Here is a 27062-nt window from a genome sequence, read left to right on the forward strand (position 1 = left end):
TGAGGAGTGCGGAGGAACAAAGGGATCCAGAAGTTCAGATACATAATTCCCTGAAAGTGGCGTCACAGGTAGACAGGGTTGTAAAGGAAGCTTTTGGCATACTGGCCTTCATAAATCAAAGTATTGAGTATAGGAGTTGGGATGTTATGGTGAGGTTGTATAAGACATTGGTGAGGCCAACTTTGGAGTATTGTGTGCAGTTCTGGTCGCCTAACTACAAGAAGGATATCAGTAAGATTGAGAGAGTGCAGAGAAGATTTGCTAGGATGTTGCCGGGTCTTAAGGAGTTGAGTTACAGGGAAAGATTAAACATGTTAGGACTTTATTCCTTGGAGTGTAGAAGAATGAGGGGAGATTTGATAGAAGTTTACAAAATTATGAGGGGTATAGAAAGAGTAAATGCGAGTAGGCTCTTTCCACTTTGATTAGGAGAGATAAACATGAGAGGACATGGCTTTAGGGTGAAAGGGGCAAGGTTTAGGGGCAAAATTAGGGGGGACTTTTTCACTCAGAGAGTGGTGAGTGTGGAACCAGCTGCCATCTGACGTGGTAAATGCAGGCTCACTTTTTTAAGTTATAAGAATAAATTGGATAGATACATGGATGGGAGAGGTCTGGAGGGTTATGGACTAGATGCAGATCAATGGGATTAGCGGAATATTTCAGCACAGACTAGAAGGGCCGAATGGCCTGTTTTCTGTGCTGTAGTGTTCTATGGTTCTAAGATTATGAAGTATGAAGCCCCTAAATCTTCTGTTATTGATACTTTACTTATCTGTTTGACACTTTTGTAGCAAGAACACAAAGAACCATAAATGGATGATTTTTTTTTCTAAACAGTTTCATACTTGCCGTTGTTACTGTAGTGTTCTTTGGTTCTGTACATAGTGTATACTGGGTGGATGGGCATGGAAGGCCCAGGGGTTAGCATGGATGGTAGGAGGGGCTGTTGTGGGTGGGTGTAGGGGCATGAGTTGGTATGGGGCTGCATGGAAGTGGTATAGGGATTGGGGGTGTGTGGGATGAGGGCTAGAGGACCTAAAATGTAACCAGGCAACTGAGACAATGTGCCAGACAACTGAGGTGGGCCTTCTAACCAGCTCGCTTCAGCACTCGATGGCCTCTTGTGGCCACTCCCTGACCTAGTTCCTGTGGAAGGGGCCCGATTTCATCCTGCAACCCCCCCCCAGCCAGAGAAAAAATTATGACTTTTGGTACACTTTCTACCGAAGCAGGTGCAGCGAGCCAAGAAATTTCCCAACTTGGGCTATTCACCTTGTGGAAATCCAGCTCTTAGTCCTTTAGGTCCAAAGGAAATGGTGATGGGGCAAGAAAAGAAGCAAAGATCTGCTTCTAGCAGATGTGCTGCTGATGGTAAGCAAAAATAAGAGAAAAACAGAATCAAGTAAGGAAAAGGAAACAAAATAGGAGATGAATAAATTTTGGTCTGAAATTGTTATGTCCCGGAATGCTGTAAAGTGCCTAAGGGCTGACCTCAAACTTACGTTGAGCTTCACTGGAACAGTGCAGTAGGCTGAAGACAGATATGTTAGTGTCAGAGCAAGGTAGCTCAGGGTCATGCTTACAGTCTGAAAGGAGATGTTCTGCAAAGTGGTCACCCAATCTGTGTTTGGTCTCCCCAGTGTAGAGACCACATTGTGAGGAGCAAACACAGCAGATAAGATCGAAAGAAGTACACTTAAATCACTACTTCATCTGAAAAAAGTGTTTAGGATCTTGGACGGGAGGAGGTAAAAGGACAGGTGTTACACCTGTGTTTGCATGGAAAGATGCCGTCAGAAGGGGATGGACTGTTGGGGGTGACTGAGGAGTGGACCAGGGTATCACAAAGGGAATGGTCCCTTCGGAATGCTGAAAGGAGAGGGGAAGGTATGTTTGGTAGTGGCATCATGACAGAGGTGGTGGAATTGGTGGAAAATGATCTTTAAATATGGAGGCTGATGAGGTGGAGAATGAGGACAAGGGGAAGCCTATTGTGGCTTTGGAAGGGGTGAGAGCATAAGTGCAGGAAATATGGTGAACATGGTCGAGGGCCCTGTCACCCACGATGGGGCAGGGGGAATCCTCAGTTGAGGAAAAAAAAGAAGACACCTTAGAAGTACAAAACAAAAACAGAATTACCTGGAAAAACTCAGCAGGTCTGGCAGCATCGGCGGAGAAGAAAAGAGTTGACGTTTCGAGTCCTCATGACCCTTCGACAGAACTTGAGTTCGAGTCCAAGAAAGAGTTGAAATATAAGCTGGTTTAAGGTGTGTGTGTGGGGGGCGGAGAGATAGAGAGACAGAGAGGTGGAGGGGGGTGGGGTGTGGTTGTAGGGACAAACAAGCAGTGATAGAAGCAGATCATCAAAAGATGTCAACGACAATAGTACAATAGAACACATAGGTGTTAAAGTTAAAGTTGGTGATATTATCTAAATGAATGTGCTAATTAAGAATGGATGGTAGGGCACTCAAGGTATAGCTCTAGTGGGGGTTTTTTTTTATAATGGAAATAGGTGGGAAAAGGAAAATCTTTATAATTTATTGGAAAAAAAAAGGAAGGGGGAAACAGAAAGGGGGTGGGGATGGGGGAGGGAGCTCACGACCTAAAGTTGTTGAATTCAATATTCAGTCCGGAAGGCTGTAAAGTCCCTAGTCGGAAGATGAGGTGTTATTCCTCCAGTTTGCGTTGGGCTTCACTGGAACAATGCAGCAAGCCAAGGACAGACATGTGGGCAAGAGAGCAGGGTGGAGTGTTAAAATGGCAAGCGACAGGGAGGTTTGGGTCATTCTTGCGGACAGACCGCAGGTGTTCTGCAAAGCGGTCGCCCAGTTTACGTTTGGTCTCTCCAATGTAGAGGAGACCACATTGGGAGCAACGAATGCAGTAGACTAAGTTGGGGGAAATGCAAATGAAATGCTGCTTCACTTGAAAGGAGTGTTTGGGTCCTTGGACGGTGAGGAGAGAGGAAGTGAAGGGGCAGTTGTTCCATCTTTTGCGTGGGCAAGGGGTGGTGCCATAGGAGGGGGTTGAGGAGTAGGGGGTGATGGAGGAGTGGACCAGGGTGTCCCGGAGGGAGCGATCCCTACGGAATGCTGATAAGGGGGGTGAAGGGAAGATGTGTTTGGTGGTGGCATCATGCTGGAGTTGGCGGAAATGGCGGAGGATGATCCTTTGAATGCGGAGGCTGGTGGGGTGATAAGTGAGGACAAGGGGGACCCTATCATGTTTCTGGGAGGGAGGAGAAGGCGTGAGGGCGGATGCGCGGGAGATGGGCCGGACACGGTTGAGGGCCCTGTCAACGACCGTGGGTGGAAAACCTCGGTTAAGGAAGAAGGAGGACATGTCAGAGGAACTGTTTTTGAATGTAGCATCATCGGAACAGATGCGACGGAGGCAAAGGAACTGAGAGAATGGGATGGAGTCCTTACAGGAAGCAGGGTGTGAGGAGCTGTAGTCGAGGTAGCTGTGGGAGTCGGTGGGTTTGTAATGGATATTGGTGGACAGTCTATCACCAGAGATTGAGACAGAGAGGTCAAGGAAGGGAAGGGAAGTGTCAGAGATGGACCACGTGAAAATGATGGAGGGGTGGAGATTGGAAGCAAAATTAATAAATTTTTCCAAGTCCCAACGAGAGCATGAAGCGGCACCGAAGTAATCATCGATGTACCGGAGAAAGAGTTGTGGAAGGGGGCCGGAGTAGGACTGCAACAAGGAATGTTCCACATACCCCGTAAAGATACAAGCATAGCTGGGGCCCATGCGGGTACCCATAGCCACACCTTTTATTTGGAGGAAGTGAGAGGAGTTGAAGGAGAAATTGTTCAACGTGAGAACAAGTTCAGCCAGACGGAGGAGAGTAGTGGTGGATGGGGATTGTTCGGGCCTCTGTTCGAGGAAGAAGCTAAGGGCCCTCAGACCATCCTGGTGGGGGATGGAGGTGTAGAGGGATTGGACGGGTTAGAGGGATTAGAGGGATTTTTACCTTAGAAGTACTGTTGTCAAAGGTTGCATAATCAGAACAGATGAGATGGAGACAGGAACTGTGAGAATGGAAAGGAATCCTTACAGGGTGTAGGATATGAGGGAGTGTAGTCGAGGTAGCTATGGGAGTCAGTGGTTTTAAAATGAATGCTAGTTGATAGCCCATTGCCTGAAAAGGAGACAAGAGAAGTCAAGGAAGGAAAGAGAAGAGTAAGAGAAACACTATGTGAATCTGTGAGAAGGGTGGAAATTGGAAGCAAAGATTCTGAAGTTTTCTAATTCAGGTGAGAGCATCACACGGCACTGATATAGTCATCAATGTACTGGAAAATCAGTTGAGTCAGGGGGCTCAAGTAAGCCTGGATGCCACGTGAAACTAAGAGAATGGTGGAAATTGGAAGAAAAGTTGAAGTTTCTGGATTCAGGGTACCATGTGAAATTGAGAGTAACTGGGTTCCTGGCCAATCGTATAAATTGGCTGTGGAAATGGCTTTAAATTAATGGGATTGTGGGGGTGGGGGTGCTGCAGGGTTCAGGTGAAGGGAGATTTAGAAATCCAAAGAGCAATGGAACAATGTAGCAACATGGGTAAAGGCAAGCAGAGTGGGAAAGGAAAGGACAGAGGGTTTAACTTTAATTGTTCATCAGCAAATAAGATCAATGCAGGGAACAATGAAATTAAGGGTTTTTTATCTGAATGCACGAAGTATCTGCAATAAGATAAATGAAACAGTGGTACAAATAGAGGTAAATGGTTTAGATTTAATCACCGTTAGGGAGACATGGTTGCAAATATGTGATCATCATTAGACACAATATTTTGGAAAGACAGACAGAATGGCAAATGAGGAGGGGTAGTCCTGGAAGTAAAGGATGACAAAAGGGCAGAAGTGAGAAAGGATCTGGCCTCAGAAGATCACAAAATAGAATCAGTATGGGTGGAAATTAGGAACAGTAAGAGTCAGAAAATGCTGGTGCAGTAGTTTATAGGCCCCCTCCCTAGTAGTTATACCATTGGACAGAGCATTAAATAAGAAATTATTGAAGCTTGTAACAGGCAATGTAATAATTGTAGGGGCATTAATCTTCATATAACTGGGACAATCAAATTGGCAAGGGAGGCCTAGAAGGTGAGTTTTTAGAATGTTTTTGTGACAGTTTTCTGGAGAAATATGGTGTGGAACCATCTAGGGATAAAGTTATCTTTGATCTAGTATTGCGTATTGAGGCAATGTTAATTAGTAATGTCATAATAAAAGGTCTACTGAGAAATAGTGATCATAATGCCATTGAATTCCATGTTAAGTTTGAAAGCAACATATTCCAATCACAAACACGAATCTTAAATTTAAACAAAGCCAATCACATAGGTATGAGAGCAGAACTGGCTGAAGTTGATTGGGTAAGTAGAATAAAAGATATGGCAGCAAATTAACAGTGGGAAACATTTAAAAGAACTATTCAAAATCTTCAAAAAATATATTCCCCATTGAAAAACAAAAACTCAGCAAGAAAGACCCATCCATGGTTCACTCAGAAATTTAAGGATAGTATTAAATTAAAAGAAGAGGCTTATGAAGTTGCAAAAATAGTTGCAAGTCTAAGGATTGGGAGTGTTTTAGAAACTAGCAGTGAACCACCAAAAGTTGTTAAAAAGGGAAACAATAGAATATGAGAATAATTTAGCTGGAAATATAAAAATAAATTGTAAGATCTTTTATAAGTATATAAAAAGGAAGAAAGTGACAGAAGTAAATTTTGGTCCCTTAAAAAGAGGAGAAATTATTATGGGGAATGAGGAAATGGCAGAGACATTGAACAAATTTTGTGTTTGTCTTCACGGTAGAAGTCACAAGTTGCGTACCAGAAATAGAGGGTCACCTAGGAGCTAAAAATAGTGAGGGATTTAAGGTAATTAATATTAACAGAAAAAGCATTGGACATACGTATTGGGCTGAATGGCTTCCTTCTGTGTTGTACTATTCTATGAGAATTTAAGCTGACACTTCAGGGCAGTACCGAGAGAATGCTGTACTGTTAGAGGGTGCTGCCTTTCTTATGAGATGTTAAACAGAGGTGTCATCACAACCAATGAAGTATTTTTGAAGGGATGCAGGAAAAACACAGCAGCCAGTTTGCCTATAAATATTACTTTAAGGAAATCCACAAAGGGTTCATTGTTTTTCAGCAAAGTGATGGAAAGTGTGGTTAGCAGTGCTATCAAGTGGCACTTAATCAGCAATAACCTGCTTCCTGACGCTCAGTTTGGGTTCCGCCAGGGTCACTCAGCTCGTGATATTATTACAGCCTTTGTCCAAACGTGGATAAAAGTGCTGAACTTAAGATAAAAGCAAAATACTGTGGACGCTGGAAATCTGAAACAAAAACAAAAATTGCTGGAAAAACTCAGCAGGTCTGTCAGCATCTGTGGAGAGAAAGACAGAGTTAACGTTTCAAGTCCGTATGACTCTTTCAGAACTAAAGGGAAGTAGAAATGTGGTGAAATATATACTGTTTAAGGCGGGTGGGACAGATGAAGCTGGATAGAAGGCCAGTGATAGGTGGAGGCAAAGGAGAGATTGCAAACGATGTCATAAACAGAAGGTCGAAGGGGTGTTGGTAGTGGTGATACTGGCAAAAGGAGGTGCTAATGCTGACATTAAAAGTAGAAAGCAGGATGAGCAGGTGACAGATGGCCCTAGTGGGGGTGGGGGAGGGGACAGTGTGGGAGAAAAGATCCAAATAGGCTAAAAGGTGGGGATAAAACATCAAAACCACATCCACCGGCAGGATGAAGTTTCTTGAGTGTTGTTGGAGCTGCAATTATCCAGGCAAGTTGAGAGTATGCCATCATAGTCCTGACTTCTGCCTTGTAGATGGCAGACAGGCTTTGGCGAGTCAGGAGGTAAGTTTTATGCGCTTCCTGTGCGGTTGGGGGGGTGATTCCCCAAAAGCAAGAGTACGCACAAAAGAGTGCACATCTCCCTGAGGCTAAGTGCTGCCTCAGAGAGATCACTTCCACTTTTAAAAACATTAAAAATAGAGAAAAAAATCCTTAACTTGTCCCCGTCATGTGACAATTTCACAAGAGGTGGGACATGTTCATAATTTGTACTATAATGTTATTAAACTCTTTAAAACCATACATGAAACTTCATGTTAATATTAATTATCTTAAATCCCTCACTATCTTTAGCTCCTAGGTGACCCTCTATTTCTGGTATGCAACTTGTGACTTCTACTGTGTTGCTAAACTTAAGAGAAGAGGTGAGAGTGACTGCACTTGATATCAAGGCAGCATATAACAGTGTGGCATCAAGGAGCTCTAGCAACACTGAAGTCAATGGGAATCGGGGAGGGGGGAAATTCACCACTGGTTGGACTCATACTTAACACAAAAGAAGATATTTGTGGTTGTTGGAGGTCAATCACCTCAGTTCTGGGACATTGCTGTAGGAGTTCTTCAGGGTAGTGTCCTAGGCCCAGCGATCTTCAGCTGTTCCAGAAATGACGTTCCCTCCATCATAAGGTCAGGAGTGGGAATGTTCACTGATGGTTATACAATGTTCAGCACCATTCATGACTCTTCAGATACTGAAGCAGTCCTTGTCGATATGAAGCAAGACTGGACAATATTCAGGCTTGGGCTGACAAATGGCAAGTAAAATTCGTGCCAGGCAACGACCATCTCCAACAAGAGAGAATCTAACCACCTCCCTTTGACATTCAATGGCATAACCATCACTGAATTTCCACTATCAACATCCTGGGGGTTACCATTGACCAGAAACTGAACTGGGCCAGCCATAGAAATACTGTGGCTACAAGCGCAAGTCAGAAGCTGAGAATTTTGTGGAGAGTAACTCACCTCCTGACTCGCCAAAGCCTGTCCGCCATCTACAAGGCGGAAGTCAGGACTGTGATGGCATACTCTCAACTTGCCTGGATAACTGCAGCTCCAACAAGACTCAAGAAACTCAACACCATCCAGGATAAAGCAGCCCACATGATTGGCACCCCATCCACCACCTTCAACTTTCAGTCCTCCACCACTGATGCACAATGACAGCAGTGCGTACCATCTACAAGATGCATTGCAACAACTCACCAAGGCTCCTTCGACAGCATCTTCCAAACCCACGACCTTTCTTTTATTATTCATGCGATGTGAGTGTCGCTGGCTAGGCCAGCATTTATATGCCATCCCCAACCACTACCACCTTTACCATCTAGATAGACAAGGGCAGCAAATGCATGGAAATACCACCACCTGCAAGTTTCCCTCCAAGTCACACACTATCCTGACTTGGAACAATACGCTGTTCCCTCTGTTGTTGGGTCAAAATCCTGGAACTCCCTAGCAGCACTGTGGGTGTTCCTACAACACATGGACTGCAGCCTTTCACGAAGGCAGCACACCTGCATCTTCTCAAGGGCAATTAGAGATGGGCAATAAATCCTGCCTAGCTAGGGACACCCATATCCAATGCATGACTAAAAGAAACACGATCATTAGTTATGAGTTAGAGAGAACAAAACTAGCATTCCATGAGCTTGGGATGTCCTGAAGCACTTTTTAACCAGTGAAGTAATTGAAGTGCGATCATTATTAGAATGTTGGGAATGCTGCAGCCAGTTTGTGCACAGCAAGGTTCCACAAATAGCAATGAGACAAATGACCAGATGATCAGCTTTTTAATGATGAAAACAAAAAACTGTGGATGCTGGAAATCCAAAACAAAAGCAGAATTACTTGGAAAAACTCAGCAGGTCTGGCAGCATCGGCGGAGAAGAAAAGAGTGGACGTTTCGAGTCCTCATGAGGGTCATGAGGACTCGAAACGTCAACTCTTCTCCGCCGATGCTGCCAGACCTGCTGAGTTTTTCCAGGTACTTCTGTTTTTGCTTTTTAATGATGTTACGTGATGGCTAAATGTTATCCAGGACACAAGGGAGAATATTCCTTCTCTTCTTAGAAATAATGGTGAGAGATCAAGAAACTCAGCCAGCTTTGAATTTCGCCAAAGCAAAATATTTGGCTGACCAGGTGTGGGTTGATAAATGAATTTTACCAAAGCAAAATTCATATATCAACCCCCACCTGGTCAGCCAAATATTTCATCTCTGATATATGTTGAAGGAGAGACTCTGGAAATGTTGAGCACTTCCCATACCTTGGCAGCCACCTCTCTCAAAAGACCACCATTGATGCGGAGATGCAACACCAAATCTGTTGCACCAGTTCAACCATCTACAACTATGGCAGCGCATGATGGACAACGAAGCCCTCTGCAAGTCAACGAAAATCTTGGTGTACAGAGTTGTTGTCATAACCACGCTCATGTACTGCAGTAAGATCTGGACTGTGTGTCAGCGACACGTAATAGTACTAGAGAAATTTCATCAAGAGTGCCTCCACCACATCCTCTGGATTCAGTGGGAGGACCATTGAACAACAGCAAGTGTCCTTCTTGAAACCAGTTCCACAAGCATTCAGGCAAAACTTCTGCAGAATTAACTTTGATGGACTGAACACTGTGTCAGGATGGCCAAAAACCATCTCCACTGCCAAGCTTTGTTTCCTCAACTCTCAAATGGCCAATGCTGCAGCGGAGGACAAAGAAAATGCTTCCAAGACACTCTGAAGCTCTCCTTCAAGTGTGGCAGCTTTGACATTAATGACTGGGAGGAGCTTGCTACCATTCATTCAGAAAAGCGACAAATTGTCCACCAAGCTGCATCATGCTTTGAGTCACAACGCAACACCTTAATCATGAGGCAGAGCGGTGACAGAGAAGGAAAGAAAAGGAAGTAAACCCTGCAACCAGGATCTTACTATCTTGCAAGACGTCCTACCCCATGTACCCAAAGATCTGTGGGTCGAAAATCGGCCTGTTTAGTCACATGAAAATCCATGGCAGGAACTCAAGACCCTGAATAGACATCATACTCGAATTGAGGGACAGCTGACGACTGTGAGATTTTGTTACATTCACCTGAGAGAGAGGATGGGACCTTAGTTTGTCTCATCTGAAAGATGCCACTTATAGCAGTGCAGGACTCCTTCAATAATGCATTGGAGTGTCACCCAGGGTTTTGTACGCTAGTTATTGGAGAGGGACATGGAGGTGAGAGTGCCATCTGCTGAGCTCATTCTTGGTTCAGCTCTAGCAATGTGAAGAGGAAACAATCATTTAAAAACTAAGGAAGACAGAATGATAGTTAATCATTTTGCTTTGAGAGTTTCTTTTAATGTCGATTGGTATGATCCCATTGATGTCACCTTTGGGGTTAAGAGCTCATGGTGTTGGGGGTAACATATTAGCTTGGATAGAGGATTGGTTAGCAAAAGGAAACAGAGTAGGCATAAATGGGTCATTTTCAGGTTAGCAAGATGTTGACTACTGGACTACCACAGGGATCAGTGCTGGGGCCTCAGCTATTTACAATTTACATCAATGACTTGGATGACGGGACCAAATGTATGGTCGCTAAATTTGCTGATGACACAAAGATAGGTGGGAAAGTAAGTTGTGAAGAGGACATACGGGATTATAGATAGGTTAAATGAGTAGGCAGAAATTTGGCAAATGGAGTATAATGTGGGAAAATGTGAACTTATCCACTTTGGTAGGAAGAACAGAAAAGCAGCATATTATTTAAATGGAGAGAGATTGCAGAACTCTGAGGTACAGAGGAATCTGGGTGACCTGGTACATGAATCACAAAAGACTGGTATGCAGATACAGCAAGTGATTAGGAAGGCAAATGAAATGTTGTTCTTTATTCCAATGGAATATAAAAGTGGGTATGTCTTGCTACAGTTGTATAGGGTATTGGTGAGACCACATCTGGAGTACTGTATACAGTTTTGGTTTGCTTTTTAAAGAAGGAATATAAATGCATTAGAGGCAGTTCAGAATCACTCAATTGATGCCTGGGTTGGGGGAGGTTATCTTATGGAGAAAGGTTGGACAGGTGGGGCCTATATCCATTAGAGTTCAAAAGAATGAGAGGCGATCTTATTGAAACATATATGATCCTGAGGGGACTTGACAGGGTGGATACTGTAAGAATTTGCCCTTGTGGGAGAGACTAGAACCAAGGGACACAGTTTAAAAATAAGGGGTCACACATTTAAGACTGAGATGAGAAGAATTTTTTTCTCTTAGAGGGTTGTAAGTCTTTGGAAGTATCTTCCCCAGAGAGCAACAGAGACAGTGTCATTGAATATTTTTAAGCCAAAGGTAGATAAATTTTTGATTAACAAGATAGTCAAAGGGTATTGGGGGTAGGCAAGAGTTGAGGCCAGAATCACAGTGTAGAAGAGGCTCATCGAGTCTGCACCAACACATGAGAAACACCTGACCTATCTACCTAATCCCATTTACCAGCACTTAGCCCATAGTCTTGAATGTTATGACATGTCAAGTGATCAATAAGATCAACAATGATCTTATTAAATGGCAGAGCAGGCTCGAATGGGCCAAATCGCCTACTCCTGCCCCTAATTTGTATGTTTGTTTGTTGTGTTAAATGCAGTGGAGCATTTACTATTCTGCCCAGCTTGAAGTGACTTTTTTTTTTGTCAAAATATTGACAGCTTCATGTCACTGCCATTTTGAGATCAATAATGGTGGCTCCAAGCCATCATTTATAGAGCACCTTTAATGTAGTTAAACTTCCCAAGATGCATCACAGGACTGTTATTAAACAAAATTTGACACCAAGCCACAAGATATCTGGGCAGGTGATGAAAACATGATGAAAGAGGTAGGTTTTAAGGAATGTCTTAAAGGAGGACAGAGAGGTGGAATTTCCACCATCTAGCCCTTTTCACCCCTTTTCTCCTTAATTCCAATATTCACCCATTCTTGCCTTCAGCTATCCATTGCGGAAGGTACTACTAAGCAGCAGGAGCCACAACGAGAAGATGATGAGAAGGCAAGAACCTAGGCAGTTTTTTTTCTTGCTTATTGCCTATTGGGATAAGGGTGAAGACCAGCCTGCCCACCATTTCCAGATATCTCTATCCTGCCTTGTCTTCCTCAGCCCCAAGCCTCTCCTCCTTACCACCCATGACATATGCTTCTTCTCCTCCAAGCATCAGATTAGATACTTTAACTCATGGGGAATTATATAGTGTGAAATTGGCACCAAGTGTTTCATTGAGCACGAGGAATCCAGAGGAGTAGAAAATGGGGGAGCAATTGCTCATTTCCCAGTGGAGACTGAGGAGGTGGCTGCAATGACTGGGAGCTGTGAAAGTCATGAGCACTTATATAAAAAGAAGGATGTTTGGGCAGTATCATATCTACTTAAAGACTCTGTGGACATGTGTAGCAATTGACAGGTGTGACTGCTGAGTGTACAGCTGTCTTATGCAGTAATATCATGGAAGCTTTGACTTCCTTGCAGGCACCAGTGCAACAAGTGGCAGCTGATCCCAGCTAAAAAGCAGTTGGTGTCTCCACCTTCATGAGAGGATAGGCTGCAGCTTTGGAGGACACCGGGAAGAAATTGGAGCAGAATGGATTGCGACTTCAAATCTGTGGTAATTGTCAGCTCTCAGGCCTTTCAGGATTTGATAGCTGTCATTGGGCCAGACATTCCACTGATAATTTGGACCTACTAGAATGGCTGCAGTCTTACAGGACAGCAGTGCATATAGTGTTCCCTCTGGTTGTCTCTCTCAGAGCACCATGCCAATGGAATGTAAGATTTGGGAACAGGTTGTCCAGAAACATCCTCCAGAAATATAGTCAGATTCAGCTCCACAGCAGCAGCCAGCACACCCAAGAAAACAGCTACCCTTCTATAGAGAGTGAACCATCTCTGCATTCCTGACCCTCGGGTGGCATCGACCGGCATGCTAAATAAGTGATAAAAAGACATGTATAAAGAACCCAGGAGAGAAACAATTTTAAGAGAAAGGTGACATTTAGCCATTATTGTACTAAAGTAGGAATGTGCACTTATCTTGTGCTTTGTTATTCATAGAAATTTCAGATATACAGGAAAGAAAACAATTATTTAGTGCTAACTTATTCACTGAGTTGATGATTATTAGTAAAGGCATGTGGGGCATGGGTGTTGTGTGGTCAAGTGGTAGGGCGGATATTGGTTTGAGGGAATGTTTATTTGCAAATGGAGCAGAAAGAGGTCAGGCTGTGGTGTCAGTGTAGACAAAATCATGAAAAGTAGCCATAAGAGTATCTAAACTCTGATGCTTCTTGCAACTGTCAACAAGGGCATGAATGTTATTCTGATGACCTGCTCACTTAAGTTCAGGAACATCTGGAGCCAGCACCTACACTGCAGCCATGTTAAACTACAGTCCCTCATGGATGATAAATTATAAAGGAGACTGCAGTAAGTCATAATCACATCCTGGTAGCTGCATGTGTTGTTCTATAGCCCCGTTCCTTCTGTTTAGGCTAGTCAGATTGATAACTCAGGTCAGCTCGTACTCCAGTTGTGTCCATTGATAGTTTCTTCTTTAAGAGCTCACTGAGCCATAAACGCCAGAGTTTAAAGCTGTCACGGCAAACTCCGTATATCAGTGCTGACATGAAGAATCCTTGGATTTGCATCACGGACCATCTACACAATCATAGTGGAATCCCTTTATTGTTGACATGGCTGAAATGGTGGGCATCTTCAATGCAATTTGGGTGGCAGTGACACACTGAATCTTGAGAAAGTCCAAAACCCCATATGGTCCTTCTTCACTACAGCCTTGTTGTAATGACAAAGCTTATGAAATAGTCTGCATTGTTGTAAAAGGTGTCAGAGACCTGGCATGCCCCTGCTGCTCCCTGCCTTATGTTACACAAATCCCCCAAGGCTGTAAGAAAGGAAGTAAAACCATAGTGTTGGAAACACTCAGCAGATCAAGCTACATTTGTGGAGAAAGGAAAAAGGTTAGGTTAACCTTTCAGATCCATGTCAGAGCTTCAAAAGTTAACCTAACCTTTCTCCACAGTTGCCATCTGACCTACTGACTGTTCCCAGCATTTTTAGTTTTTATTTTTGATTTCCAGCATCTGCAGTATTTTGCGTTTTGCTGCCAGAAAGGAAACCTAGTCTTAAATATTAAAAGCAGCGCTGACCTTATAGCCACTGAGACATGCATGCGGGCGGATCAGCATGGCTTAGGATCTGTGTGCATTATGTCACAGATGTTGTAGTTTTTGAGAACTCTTCTGATGCAGAGCCCCTCAGGAAGGTCATCTTGAGACCTGTGCTGCCTGTAAATTTTTGACGATGAGAGGTGGGGTGGTAATATCGATAGACTGTATTCTTCTGGCATGGAGCTTGTCTCTTTCTCTCCAACCTGTGCTGCTCTTCATTTACCATGATTACCTAGAATTACATAGAATATACAGCACAGAAACAGGTCATTGGCCCAACCTGACCATGCTGGTGTTTATGCTTCAGTTGCGTCTTCTCCCATCCTTCCTCCTCTATACCAGCATTACCTCTATTCCCTTTTCCCGCTATGCTTATCTAACCTCCCTTTGCATGCTTCTACACAGTTCACCTCAACCACTTCCTGTGGTGGTGTGGTCCTCATTCTCACCACTCTCCGTGTCAAGATGTTTTTCTTCTGTGTTCCCTATTTGATTTCTTGGTGTGACTATCTTATGTTGATGGCTTCAAATTTTGCTCTTCCCCACAAATGGAAACTCTTTAGTAATTTTAATAACTACTATTAGTTCACTCTTCAGCCTTCCCTTTCAAGACAAGAGAGACTCAACCTGTACACCCTTACTTGATATATATAATCTTGCATTTCTGGTGGCATAGAATGGCATGCTCATGGGGAAAGGCTGCTAAGTTTGTGGGTGGGATGCCTAGGATCCAAAAAACCTCAGGTATTTTGAACCAATAGCAGGCAATCAATATCAAGGGCAGGTCTCAGAATCAACAATTCAAAAATAAAAAGCTGAAATGACTAACCAAACTCTTCAAAGCTGACAAACTTCTTATTTTCACCTTGGAAAACTTCTGAACTGTTTATATTTATTTCAGTGTTGATTACCCTAAGTTCAGCTATGAGATAAAAAGTAACTTACACCTACAAGTAACTTACATCTACAGTTATGTGGGCTGACAGGTAGCCATTGCAAACGAAGCCAGTAGGAACAGATCATGGGAAGACTCAAAACTCAAGGAAGCTTGGGTATTGCTGCAGAAATGACTTCTACCCAAATTTCCTTGCTAAAAAGACATTGAGAGGTTGCAAGGGATAATGATTATTATAGCACCAAGAATGAGGGACATTAGCTATGTGGAGAGACTAGAGAAGCTAGAATTGCTCTTGTTAGAGCAGGGAAGGGTAAGGGGGGTTCAACTGATGTGTTCAAAATTATAAAAGGTTTTGTTAGAGTACGTAGAGAGAAACTGCTTCCAGTGGCAGCAGTGTCAGTAATCATAGGACATTGATTTAGGGTGATTAATTGGTAAAAGAATGTATGGGAAATGAGATACAATGAGTTGTTGTGATCTGGAGTGAACAGCCCAAATGTGTGGTAGAAGAAGATTCAGGAAGATTCAGTAGTAACTTTAAAGGAATTGGATACATACTTGAAAAGGAATACCATTGCATAGCAATGATGAAAGAACAGGGGAGTGGGATTAATTAAACAACTCTTTCAGAGAACCAGGACATGCACAGTGGACTGAGTAGCTTCCTTCTGTGTTGTGTGATTCTTAAAAAGAAAAGGTATTGTGCTGTTCCAGCCCGAATAATGCACTGAAAGCAGCAAGACAATTTACCCCCTCTGATTTTCATTCAGAACACGTATTATTTAACCAATTAACTATGTCGAGCTTACATATCTGTAGCTTCCTGGGATAGCCTTCTGTTTCTTTTTATAAACTGGAGCCAGACTTATGCATCTTTAGAGTTTGTTCAGTGTGGTAGGTATAATGTAGCATATTTACTTTTCAGTGGACAGAATTTTACGCCCTGCGAGTGTGTGCCCGACCTGATTGAGTGTAAAATCATGCGAGATGATGTCAAGCAAGCATCCCGACGTTATCGTGCACTCGCACAACATTTTGCTCGGCAGGTGTGTGCAAAAGTTGGAAGCACAATTAAGAGGGCAATTAAGTCTATTCATGGCGCAATTGTCTGCGATTTTTCATGGCTTGTCCAACATTATGGTTGGCAGATGAGTGAATTGGCCAGGCAGCCGTTACATTTTTCATGAAACCTCATCCAAGGGCGGGATGAAATTTACATTAGGAAATAAAATAAAAATAAATATCTGGGAACTACATTTTTATGAGGTATGCTTTCAGATGCTTGATTGTGATGCATGGACATTTTTTTTACCGTTTTTAGTGCTTCATTTCATTATTTGCAGGTCTGCAGCTCCCTGAGGCAGTTGTCTCCCTTCAGGGAGCTCTCTCAAAGCGTTCACCCGCGCCTATGATGATGTCACCCGCCCTCTTCCTGGCCCCCACCCTGGCAGTGCTGAGCTTTTCAGTGAGGATTTCACACTGGCTGGCCGTTAATTGGCAAGCCAACTTGAAATCGTGGTTGGGGGCCCATTTCCCAGCCGCTCCTGGGCCTGGCAATCGTACGCGCCTGATGAGGGAAAAATTCAGACCAGTAATTTTTTAAATTAAAGAACAGGTGTAAAATACTATCCTATTCCCATTCTGTGCTGAGTTAGTTGATCCCTGATCTCAGCTAGGGCAGTTGGCCTCAAAAACCTTAGGTTAATGACAAAAATAAATCAGCCAGGGTTCCCTGCTTGTACTCAGTACCCTTGGCATTAGGGTGTGGGGGAGGGGGGGGGGGTAGTAAGGGAGAAGTTGTGCACAGGACGCCTGATCGAGTCAGAGGAATGGAGAATTTTGGGAGAGTTCTAGTGCTGGAGGAGGTTATAGAAGTGAGGACAAGTAAGCATATGATGGAATTTCAGAAGAAAGATAAATTTGAGTTATTAGGGAACATGGAGCAAAGCAGGCCAGCAATAACAGGGGTGATAGGAGAACAGGGCTAGATCTGGTACAGAAAAGGACAATAGAATTTTGAATTAGCTGAAGTTTATGGAGGATGCGTACAAGCCAGGAGAGCATTGGAATATCAAACTAGAATTGACAAAAGTATGGGTAAGGATTAAAAGCAAGATACTGCGGATGCTGGAAATCTGAAACAAAAACAGCAAATGCTGGAAAAACTCAGCAGGTCTAACAGCATTTATGGAGAGAAAGACAGATTTAACGTTTCGAGTCCGTACGACTCTTCTTCAGAGCTAAAAAGTAGTAAAAATGTGATGAAATTTATACTGTTTAAGGGGTGGGGGTGGGGGGGTGCGCATGGAGCAGGTGGAGCTGGATAGAAGGCCAGCAATAAGTGGAGGCAAAGGAGAGATTGACAAAGATATCATGAACAAAAGGACAATGGGGTGTTAATGGTACTGGTACTGACTAAAGGAGGTGCTGATGGTGGCAATGAGGTCAGAAAGTAGAATGTGGTAATAGCAATGGTAAGCACTCTGGAAAGAACAACATGAACAAATGACAGAGGAAACCCCTTAAGAATTTTATATTTCTCAATCAGATTGCTTTTCATTCTTCTAAACTCTAGAGAATATAGGCCAAATGTGCTCAACCCCCTCCCCCCTCATCATTCCAGGAAATAGTCTAGTGAATCTTTGTTGCACTCTCTCTAAGAGAAGTACAGGTACCAGACCCCATATCCCATGTATATATGTATGTCTGTATGAAGTTCGGGATCGGATGTGTACCGGATATGGGGATTTTCCGCATTATTGGTCCTGGGGTGGAGGGAGTGGGGGTAAAGGATAACTGAAGCCGGGCTAATTTTTCCGCTGAGCTAGACCCATCCTGGACAGGGAAAGGCAGGGATGAGGGATGGACCAGGCTACCTTCCACCTTTAACCCCAGACCCAAATAGCAGAGCATCAGTGTGCCACGACCCAGATATGACAGATAGCAATGCCTGCTGGGGATTGTGGTTTCCAGGACAGGACCCGGTTTTTGGGTCCTTCCAGATTTTGGGACGCTGGACAAGTGGTCTGGTACCTGTATGTCCTCCCTTAGGTAAGATGACAAGAACTGTATGCAGTGCTGGAGGTTGTTTTTCAATAGGTTCTATACAGTTCACTCTTGCACTCCAATCGTTTTTTAATAAATGCTAACATACCATTTCCTAAATTCTTATTGCACCTGCAAGTTAACTTTCTGTGACTCATTCAGATCCCAGTCTCTCATCATTTTAAAACTTTTCTGATTTCTGTTTTTCCTACCAGTATGGATAATTTTGATTTCTCAACGTTCATTCCATCTGCCACGCTTACATCACGTGTCTAAATTCTTTTGCAAACACCCCACAGCTTACTTGTCCAACTAAGTTTGTTTTGTCAGCAAATCTGGATATATTACACTCAGTCACTTCATTTAAGTCATTGATATAGATTGTAGATAGCTGAGGCCCCAGCACTGATGCTTGCAGTACCCCGCTAGTTACAGCGTACCTATCCATAATAACTTATTTATTCCTACTGATTTCTGTTCATTAACCATTGTCAACACATAAGAACAGGAGTAGGCCATTCAGCCCTTCAAGCCCGCTCTGTCATTCATTGAGATTCTACTTCAACACCATTTTCCTGCACTATCTCCGTGTCCCTTGATGTTTTTAATATGTAGAAAACTATCAACCTTGAACATACTCAAAGACTGAGCCTCCATAGCCTTCTGGGGCAGAGAATTCTAATGATTCACCAGCCTCTGAATGAAGAAATTCCTCTTCATCTCTGTCCTAAATGGCCTGTTACTTATTCTGAGACTGTGTCCTCTGGTTCTAGAAGGCCCCCTATCCCAGCCAGGGGAAACGTCCTTCCTGCATCTGCCCTGTCAAGCGCTGTCAGAATTTTGTATGTTTGAATGAGATAACTTCTCATTCTTCTAAACTCAGAGAATAAAGGCCCTGTCTATTTAATCTTTCCTCATAGGACAGTCCCTCAAGCCCAGGAATTAGTCCGGTGAGCCTTCGTTGCACTTCCTCTATGGCAAGTGTATCTTACCTTGGGTAAGAAGACCAAAATTTCACACAATACTTTAGGTAAGGTCTCACGAAGATTCTATATAATTGCAGTAAGACATCTTTATCCCTATACTCAAATCCTCTTATAATAAAGGCCATTTGCCTTCTTAATTGCTTGCTGTACCTGTATGTTAGTTTTCAGTGACTCATGAACATGGATACCCAAGTCCTTTTGAAGTTCAACACTGCCCAGCCTCTTAACATTTAAGAAATACTGTGTTTCTGTTTTTCCTTCCAAAGTGGATAACCTCACATTTCTCCACATTATATTTGATCTATCAAATTTTTGCCCACTCGCTTAACCTCTCCAAATCTCCTTGATGTGTCCTTGTATCCTCCTCACAAATCACACTTCCACCTAATTTTGTGTTATCTGCAAACTTGGAAATATTACTTTTAATTTCCATATCCAAATCATTATAGATTGTGAATAGCTGGGGCCCAAGCTCTGATCCTTGCAGTAGGCCACTAGTCATAGCCTGCCAATCTAAAAATTACCCATTTATTCCTACTCTGTTTTCTGTCCGTTAACCAGTTCTTAATCCATGCCAGTATACTCCCCCAATCCCATGTATTCTAATTTTGTTTACTAACCTCTTGTGTGGGACCTTATCAAAAGCTTTTGAAAATCTAAATATACCATATACATTGGTTCCCCCCACCACCTCCCCCACTTATCTATTCTTCTAGTTACATCCTCAGAAAGCTCCCAAGTTTGTTAAACATGATTTCCTTTTCATAAATCCATGTTGACTTTGCCTAATCCTACCATTACTTTCTAAGTGTCCTTTTATCACATCCTTTATTATAGATTCATGTATTTTCTCTACTACTGATGTCAGGCTAATAGATCTGCAGTTTCCCATTTTCCCTCTCTCTCCTTTCTTAAAAGGTGGGATTACATTTGCCATCTTCCAATCTGCAGGAATCATTCCAGAGTCAATAGAACTTTGAAAGATGACCACCATTGTATCTATTATCTCTACAGCCATCTCTTTCAACACTCTGGGATGTAGATCATCAGGTGTAGGGGCTTTATTTACTTTAAGTCCCATTAAATTCTCTAGTACTTTTGAAATTAATATTAATATCTTGCAGTACCTTGTTTACACTAGTCCCTTGATTCTCCATTATTTCTGGGTGGATTTTCATATTTTCCTCACAGACACAAAGTATTTGTTTAGTTTCTCCGCCATTTACTTATTCTGCAATATAAATTCTGATTTTGTTTTTAATGGACCCACATTTGCTTTTGCTATCTTTTCCTTTTTACATACCTATAGAAACTTTTACTGTTCATTTTATGTTTCTCGCTAGTTTACTCTTGTGTTCTATTTTCCCTTTAATAACCTTTTTCGTTGTCCTCCTTTTCAGAATTATGCAATGCACCCAATCTTCAGGCTTACCTTTTTTGGAAACTTTATACACCTCTTCCTTTGATCTGATACAAATCTTGATTTCGTTTATTAGCCACAGTTGGAACAATTTCCTTTCTGGGTTTATCTGTATTAAATGAATGTATTTTTGTTGTAATTATGTATTAGTTCTTTAAATATTAGCCGTTACCTGTTTCCCATCATACCTTTCAATGTAGTTTCCAAATCCACCATCATCAGTTTGCCCCTCATACCGTCATAGTTTCCTTTGCCTAGATTTAAGACCCTAGTCTGCTTGAACTGCATCACTTTCAAACTTAATGTAGAATTCTATCATATTACTCTTTCCTAAAGGCTCCTTTACAACAAGATTATTAATTAGCCCTCATTCATTGCACAATACTAGATCTAAAATAGTCAGTTCCTTAGTTGGTTCCTCAACATACTGCTGTAGAAAAGCATCTTGCATACATTCCTAGAATTCATCCTCCACAACATTAGTACCAATTAGGTTTAGCGAGTCAATATGTAGATTGATATCTTTCATGGTTACTTTATCCCCTTGATACATGCGCCTCTAATTCCCTGATTTCTACTGTGATTTATATCACCATTGTTTGTTGGCCTATAAACAACTCTTTCCAATGTTCTCTGCCCCTTGCAGTTTCTTAGTTGCACCAAAACTGATGCTATGCCTTGGATCTTTAGACCTAAGGTAATCTCTCACTCCAGTACTAATGTCCTTTTTAATGAATAGATCTACCCCACAACTTTTTTCCAGCTTCCAGTCTTTCCTGAATGTCACATAGCCTTGGATATTCAGGTCCCAGCTTTAGTTTCTTTGTAGCCATATCTCTAATAGCTATCAGGTCATGTATATGAATTTTTATTTGAGCTGACAATTCATCTGTTTTATTTTGAATGCTGCAGGCATTCAGATACAGAGCCCTTATTTCAGGTTTTTTTTACTGCTTTTGCCCTATTTGCTGGTACACTCTTAAGTTTGCAATCACTGTCCCTTCCTGCCATACTCTGATTATCATTACCTTTGTTGCTACCCTGATCTATTGCCTTGACATTTCCCTTTAATTTACTCAAACTTCCTCTAAGTGATCCCTTCCCTGCACCCCCCGCCCCATCTATTTAGTATAAAGGCCTCTCTACTTCCCTACTTAAAGGACCCCTTGGAATGCTGGTCCCAGCATGTTTCAGGCAAAGCCTATCCCAACGGTATAGCCCCCACTTTCCCCAGTACTGGTGCCAGTGCCTCATGAACTGGAATCCATTTTCCCACACCAGGGCCACATATTCATCTCTCTGATCTTATTTACCCAATGCCAATTTGCACTTGGCTCAGGTAACACCCAGAAGGAAAAATCAGTTCGGACCAGTACATTTATTTCCCAGTATTATTGGTGTTCCATTTTAAAGAATACAAGACCAGTATTTTTATTTCCCAGTTTTTACTGTTTTTTCCTTCGGGGTAATCCAGAGATTGTTGTCTTTAAGGTTCTGCTTTTCAAGTTAGTGTCCAGCTCCTCATACTTCCTATGCAGAACCTCTTTTCTAGTTCTACCTATGTCATTGATACCTATACGGACCACGACAACTGGATCCTACTCCTCCCACTGCAAGTTCCTCTCCAGTCTTGAGCAGATATCCCAAACCCTGGCACCATGCAAGCTACACAGCCTTCTGGATTCTCGCTCTCAGCCACAGAGAACAGCTTATATCCCCCGGCTATACTGTCCCCTACAACTACATTCCTTTTAACTCCCCCCACTTCCTGTACCACGTGCCATGGTCAGTCTGCTCATCCAAATTACAGCGCTCGGTCTTGTCCATACAAGCTGCAAGAACCTTGAACTTGCTGCTCAGTTGCAAGGACTGAGGCTTCTCCACTCCACCTCCTTGATCCCCTTAACTGCTTGACTCGCAGTCACACCTTCCTGCCCCTGACCACTGACCAAATCAGACAATGCTAACCTAAGGGGTGTGACTGCTTCTGGAACAAAGTATGCATGTAACTTTGCTCCTCCATGCAGCATCGCAATGCCTGCAGCTGGACCCCCCCGGCTCATTAAATTTGAGCCAAAGTTCCTCAAGTCGCAGACACTTATTACAGATGGGGCTATCATGGATTGCAGTGACATCCAGGAGCTCCTACATGCTGCAGCCGTGAAACATTGCCCTTTTCCTGTCATCTTTATTGTGTTAATTGAATTTATTTTTCTTAAATAATTTATAGTTCCCAATTTCACCAAACTCCCTTACCCACCAAACTCCCAGGTTCAACGCTCTTTGCACTTGAGCGGCAGTCAGTGCAAAGCCAAATTAAATATATTACTCTAAGTCCTATGAGCCTTAATTTTATGTAATAACCTTTTGTGCGGAAACTTAGTGAATGTTTTTCGAAAATCCAGATACATTACATCCACCCCCTACTAGTTAAATCCTCAAAAATCTCTTAACAGACTTGTCAAACACCATTTCCCTTTTATAAATCCATGTTGATTCTCTCCAGTTAAATTGTGATTTTCCAAGTGCTCTGTCATGACATCCCTAATAGATTCTACATTTTCCTACTACTAATGTCAGTCTAACTGACCTATAGTTCTCAATCCCTACTTCCTTGTATAGCGGGGTTACATTTCCTACCGTCCAATCCATGGGAGCCGTCCTACATTCTAGGGAATTCTGGAAAATAAAAACCAATGCTTCCACTATCTCCGTCGTCACATCTTTTAAAAGTCTAGAATGTAAGCCTCCAATTCCAGGGATTTGTTGCCTTTTACTCCCATTAATTTCTCGAGTACTATTTCTTTACTAATGTCCTTAAATTCTTCGTTTTCAGTAGACCAAACCCTTAGTTCCCCATTACTTCCAGAATAGTTTTCATGTCATCTGCTCTGAAGACAAAAAGTATTTGTTTAGTATCTCTGTCATTTCCTCATTCCCCATTATAATTTCTCCTGTTTCTACTTCTAAGGCAGCCATACTCACTGCCATTAATCTTTTCCTTTTTATGTACTTACAGAAGCTTTTGCTATCTGTTTTTATGTCTCTTAGCTTGTGTACTCTCATACCCTATTTTCTCTTTCTTTATCAATTTCTTTGTCATCCTTTGCTGAATTTTAAAATCCTTCTAATCCTCAGGCTTACTACTGTTTTGAGCACAATTATAAGCCTCTTCTTTTAAACCAGTACTACCTTTAATTTCTGTCGTAGCCACAGTTCCACACTTCTCACGTGGGGATTTTATTCCTTAAGGAAATCTATGGAGAAGTTAGGTGTGACTAACTTTGTCAAATGTGATAGAGCATTTGAGGAGAGATGTTGGGCCTGATATTAACTCTGTGTAAGTTGGTGGGTTTTGAATGAGTTAAAATCTCACTCAAAGTACCATAATTACAGTTGCAAAGGCTGTCATTTGTGACTTTGATTTTGGCCATATTGGAGCTGTGGCAAGGATGAAAACATGATTGGACAGATTAAAGTGAGGATTCTGAAAAGGATGGACATGATTTGAGAGGTGACAACATATTGAATGGGAGGCTGGGGATGGGCCAGCAGATTACATAGTTGGGCCAAGAGTGAATTTTTTGAGGGGATGATGATGCATTTGAATGGGAGGGTGGTAACGAAGTACGGGGTTCCATGTAAGATGGGGCCAGAAAGGGAAGTTTGGTGGTCAGCAGCTAAGTGGAAGGAGGTCAGAACAGGAAGCATATCTCTTTCATAAGATGAGCTGAGAGAGGGCATGAAGACAGATAGAGAGAAATTAAAGAGAAAAATGGATAGCTTCAGGACTATAACAAAGAAAAGCAATAGAAGCAACTGAACAAATGGTGACAACTTAGTCATAAAGGAGTCCTTTTTGGAGGTGAGGGTGGAAGAGGCATGGAAACAGGTTTTAGGTGATGGTTTGTGGTGCAGAAAGGAAGCTGGGATAAATTTGCTCGCTTTTGCAGTTACTAATGTCCTCAACAATCCTCCTCACTTGCAGTTTTGAGGCTCTTGTTGCCAGCAAAGCCTTTACTCTCATCCTGGCCATTTCCGGGTATCACTCTTCTAAATCCAAAGAAAGTAGGCTTGAATATGCTTGGTTTAGGCACTTATAATCAGATCAAGATGGACTATATCAAGTGCCATTGAGCCTCACTTTCCTTATCAGAACATCCTGATATTGTGGCGAATGGTGGGCCAAAGTCTGGATGCTGGAAATTTGAAATTACTATTGGTGAGGTGAGGGTGAATGCAGAAAGAAATGGATTTAAAAGCAGGGAAGGATATGGATGGTGAGAAATACAAGGATGTGGTTGGAGATAGCTTTGTTAGCCATCAAGACTATGGGAATAAAGATCAAATGGGATATAACACAGTAAAGCATCTGGTTATGATTAAGGACAGGCAAGATTCTATGAAAGAAAAGTTAAAAGAGGCCAGGAGGGCATGAATTCATAGGAAAGAAGATAAGGTTAGTTGATATAGAGACTGGAATCACCATGGCAGAGGAATTGCTTGGTGCAGAAATCTTTTAACTTTAATTTTTCTTTTTACAAATCTAGACTTGGGATGAAGCTCTTGCTAAATCTGCAAAAGCATGGAGCAGGACTTGCATGTTCAAGCATAATCCAAGCCTGAAAAAGAAAGGAACTGTGCATCCAACCTTCTTCCCCATAGGAGAAAATATCTATATTTCAACAGGCAGGTTCAATGTCAAGACTGCTATTAAACGATGGAATGATGAAGTGTTTGATTACGATTACAATACAAATACCTGCAAACCAAAGAAACCATGTGGGCATTACACCCAGGTAAATATACACATGGCTTGCAGACATTCTGTTCCTTTTAGTCACCTAATGAAAGCTTCGTCAATTGTAATCATTCCTAATTTCTTCTACATCAGTTGTATTGTTTGCAAAAAAGGAGACCTTTGGTTTTATCTAATACCATCCTTTGCTACCAAAGTGTAATTGGTTGAAAGGGAATGCAATTTATTGCATTTAAGTCATGAGTTTCATTTGTAACAAGCATAATTTATAATATGTTCCTTGAAGTGAATTAATTCCATGGAAACAGTTTATATGATGACTTTTTAAAAAATTCATTCACAGAATGTGGGCTTCGCTGGCTGGGCCAGCATTTATTGCCCATCCCTAGTTGTCCTTGTGAAGGTGGTGGTGAGCTGCCTCCTTGAACCGCTGCAGTCCATGTGGTGTAAGTACAGTGCTGTTAGGAAGGAAGTCCCAGGACTTTGACTTAGCGACAGTGAAGGAACAGTGATATATTTCTAAGTCTCAATGGTGAATGGCTTGGAGGGGTACTTCCAAGTGTTGGTGTTCCCATCTTTCTACTGCCCTTGTCCTTCTAGATGGTAGTGCTCGTGGGTTTGGAAGGTGCTGTCCAAGGAGCTTTGGTGAATTGTTGCAGTGTATCTCAGGTGATACACATTGCTGCTACTGTGCGTTGGTGGTGGTGGGAGTGAATGTGGTGCTTGTTTAGAGGGCATTTAAGGGTCACCCACATTGCTGTGGGTTTGGAGTCAAATGTATGCTAGACAAGGTAAGGATGGCAGATTTCCTTCCCTAAAGGACATAAGCAAACCAGATGGGTTTTTACAACAACGGGCAATGGTTTCATGGTTATCATTAGACTTTTAATTCCAGAATTCTTTCATTGAACTCAAATTCCACCATCTGCTGTGGTGGGATTCGAACCCAGGGCCCACAGCATTACCCTGAGTTGCTGGATTACCAACCCAGGGACAATACCACTATACCACTACACCACCACCTCCCCTTCTGGTCAGTGGTAACACCCAGGATGTTGACAGTGGGGGATTCAGCGATAGTAATGCCGTTGAACATCAAGGGGCGATGGTTAGATTCTCTCTTGTTGGAGATGGTCATTGCCTGACACTTGTGTGGCATGAATGTTACTTGCCACTTGTCAGCCCAAGCCTGAATATTGTCCAGGTGTTGCTGCATTTGGGCATGGACTACTTCAGTATCTGAGGAGTCATGAATGGTGCTGAACATTGTGCAATCATCAGCGAACATCCCGACTTCTGACCTTTTGATGGAAAGAAAGTCATTGATGAAGCAACTGAAGATGATTGGGCCTCGGACACTACCCTGAGGAACTCCTGCAGTGATGCCCTGGAGCTGAGATGACTGACCTCCAACAACCACAACTGTCTTTCTTTATACTAGGTAAGACTCTAACTCTCTAAGTGGAGAGTTTTCCCCCTGACTCTCATTGATTTCAATCTTGCTAGGACTCCTTGATACCACACTCAGTCAAATGCGGCCTTGATGCCAAGGGCAGTCATTCTCACCTCACCTTGGGAGTTGATCTTTTTTGTCCATGTTTGAATCAAGGCTGTAATAAGGTCAGGAGCTGGCAGAACCCAAACTGGGCATCACTGAGCAAATTATTACTAAGTAAGTGCAGCTTGGTAGCACTGTTCATGACCTCTTCCATTACTTTACTGATGATCTAGTGTAGACTGATGGGGCGGTAATTGGTCGGGTTGGATTTGTCCTTTTTGTGTACGCCACATACCTGGGCAATTTTCCACATAGCCAGGTAGATGCCAGTGTTGTA

General features: G+C 42.5%; 1 protein-coding gene across 1 annotated transcript in view; it reads left to right on the top strand.

Moving 5' to 3' along the window:
* Positions 1-27062, top strand: part of LOC121293078 (glioma pathogenesis-related protein 1-like) — a 55396-nt gene that overhangs the window by 4500 nt on the left and 23834 nt on the right. The window contains exon 2 of the mRNA XM_041215673.1: positions 25019-25267. Coding sequence (XP_041071607.1) covers positions 25019-25267 — 249 coding nt within the window. The remainder of the gene's footprint in view (positions 1-25018; positions 25268-27062) is intronic.

The sequence above is a fragment of the Carcharodon carcharias genome, chromosome 21 (genome assembly GCF_017639515.1).
Source record: "Carcharodon carcharias isolate sCarCar2 chromosome 21, sCarCar2.pri, whole genome shotgun sequence".
Classification (NCBI taxonomy): Eukaryota; Metazoa; Chordata; class Chondrichthyes; order Lamniformes; family Lamnidae; genus Carcharodon; species Carcharodon carcharias.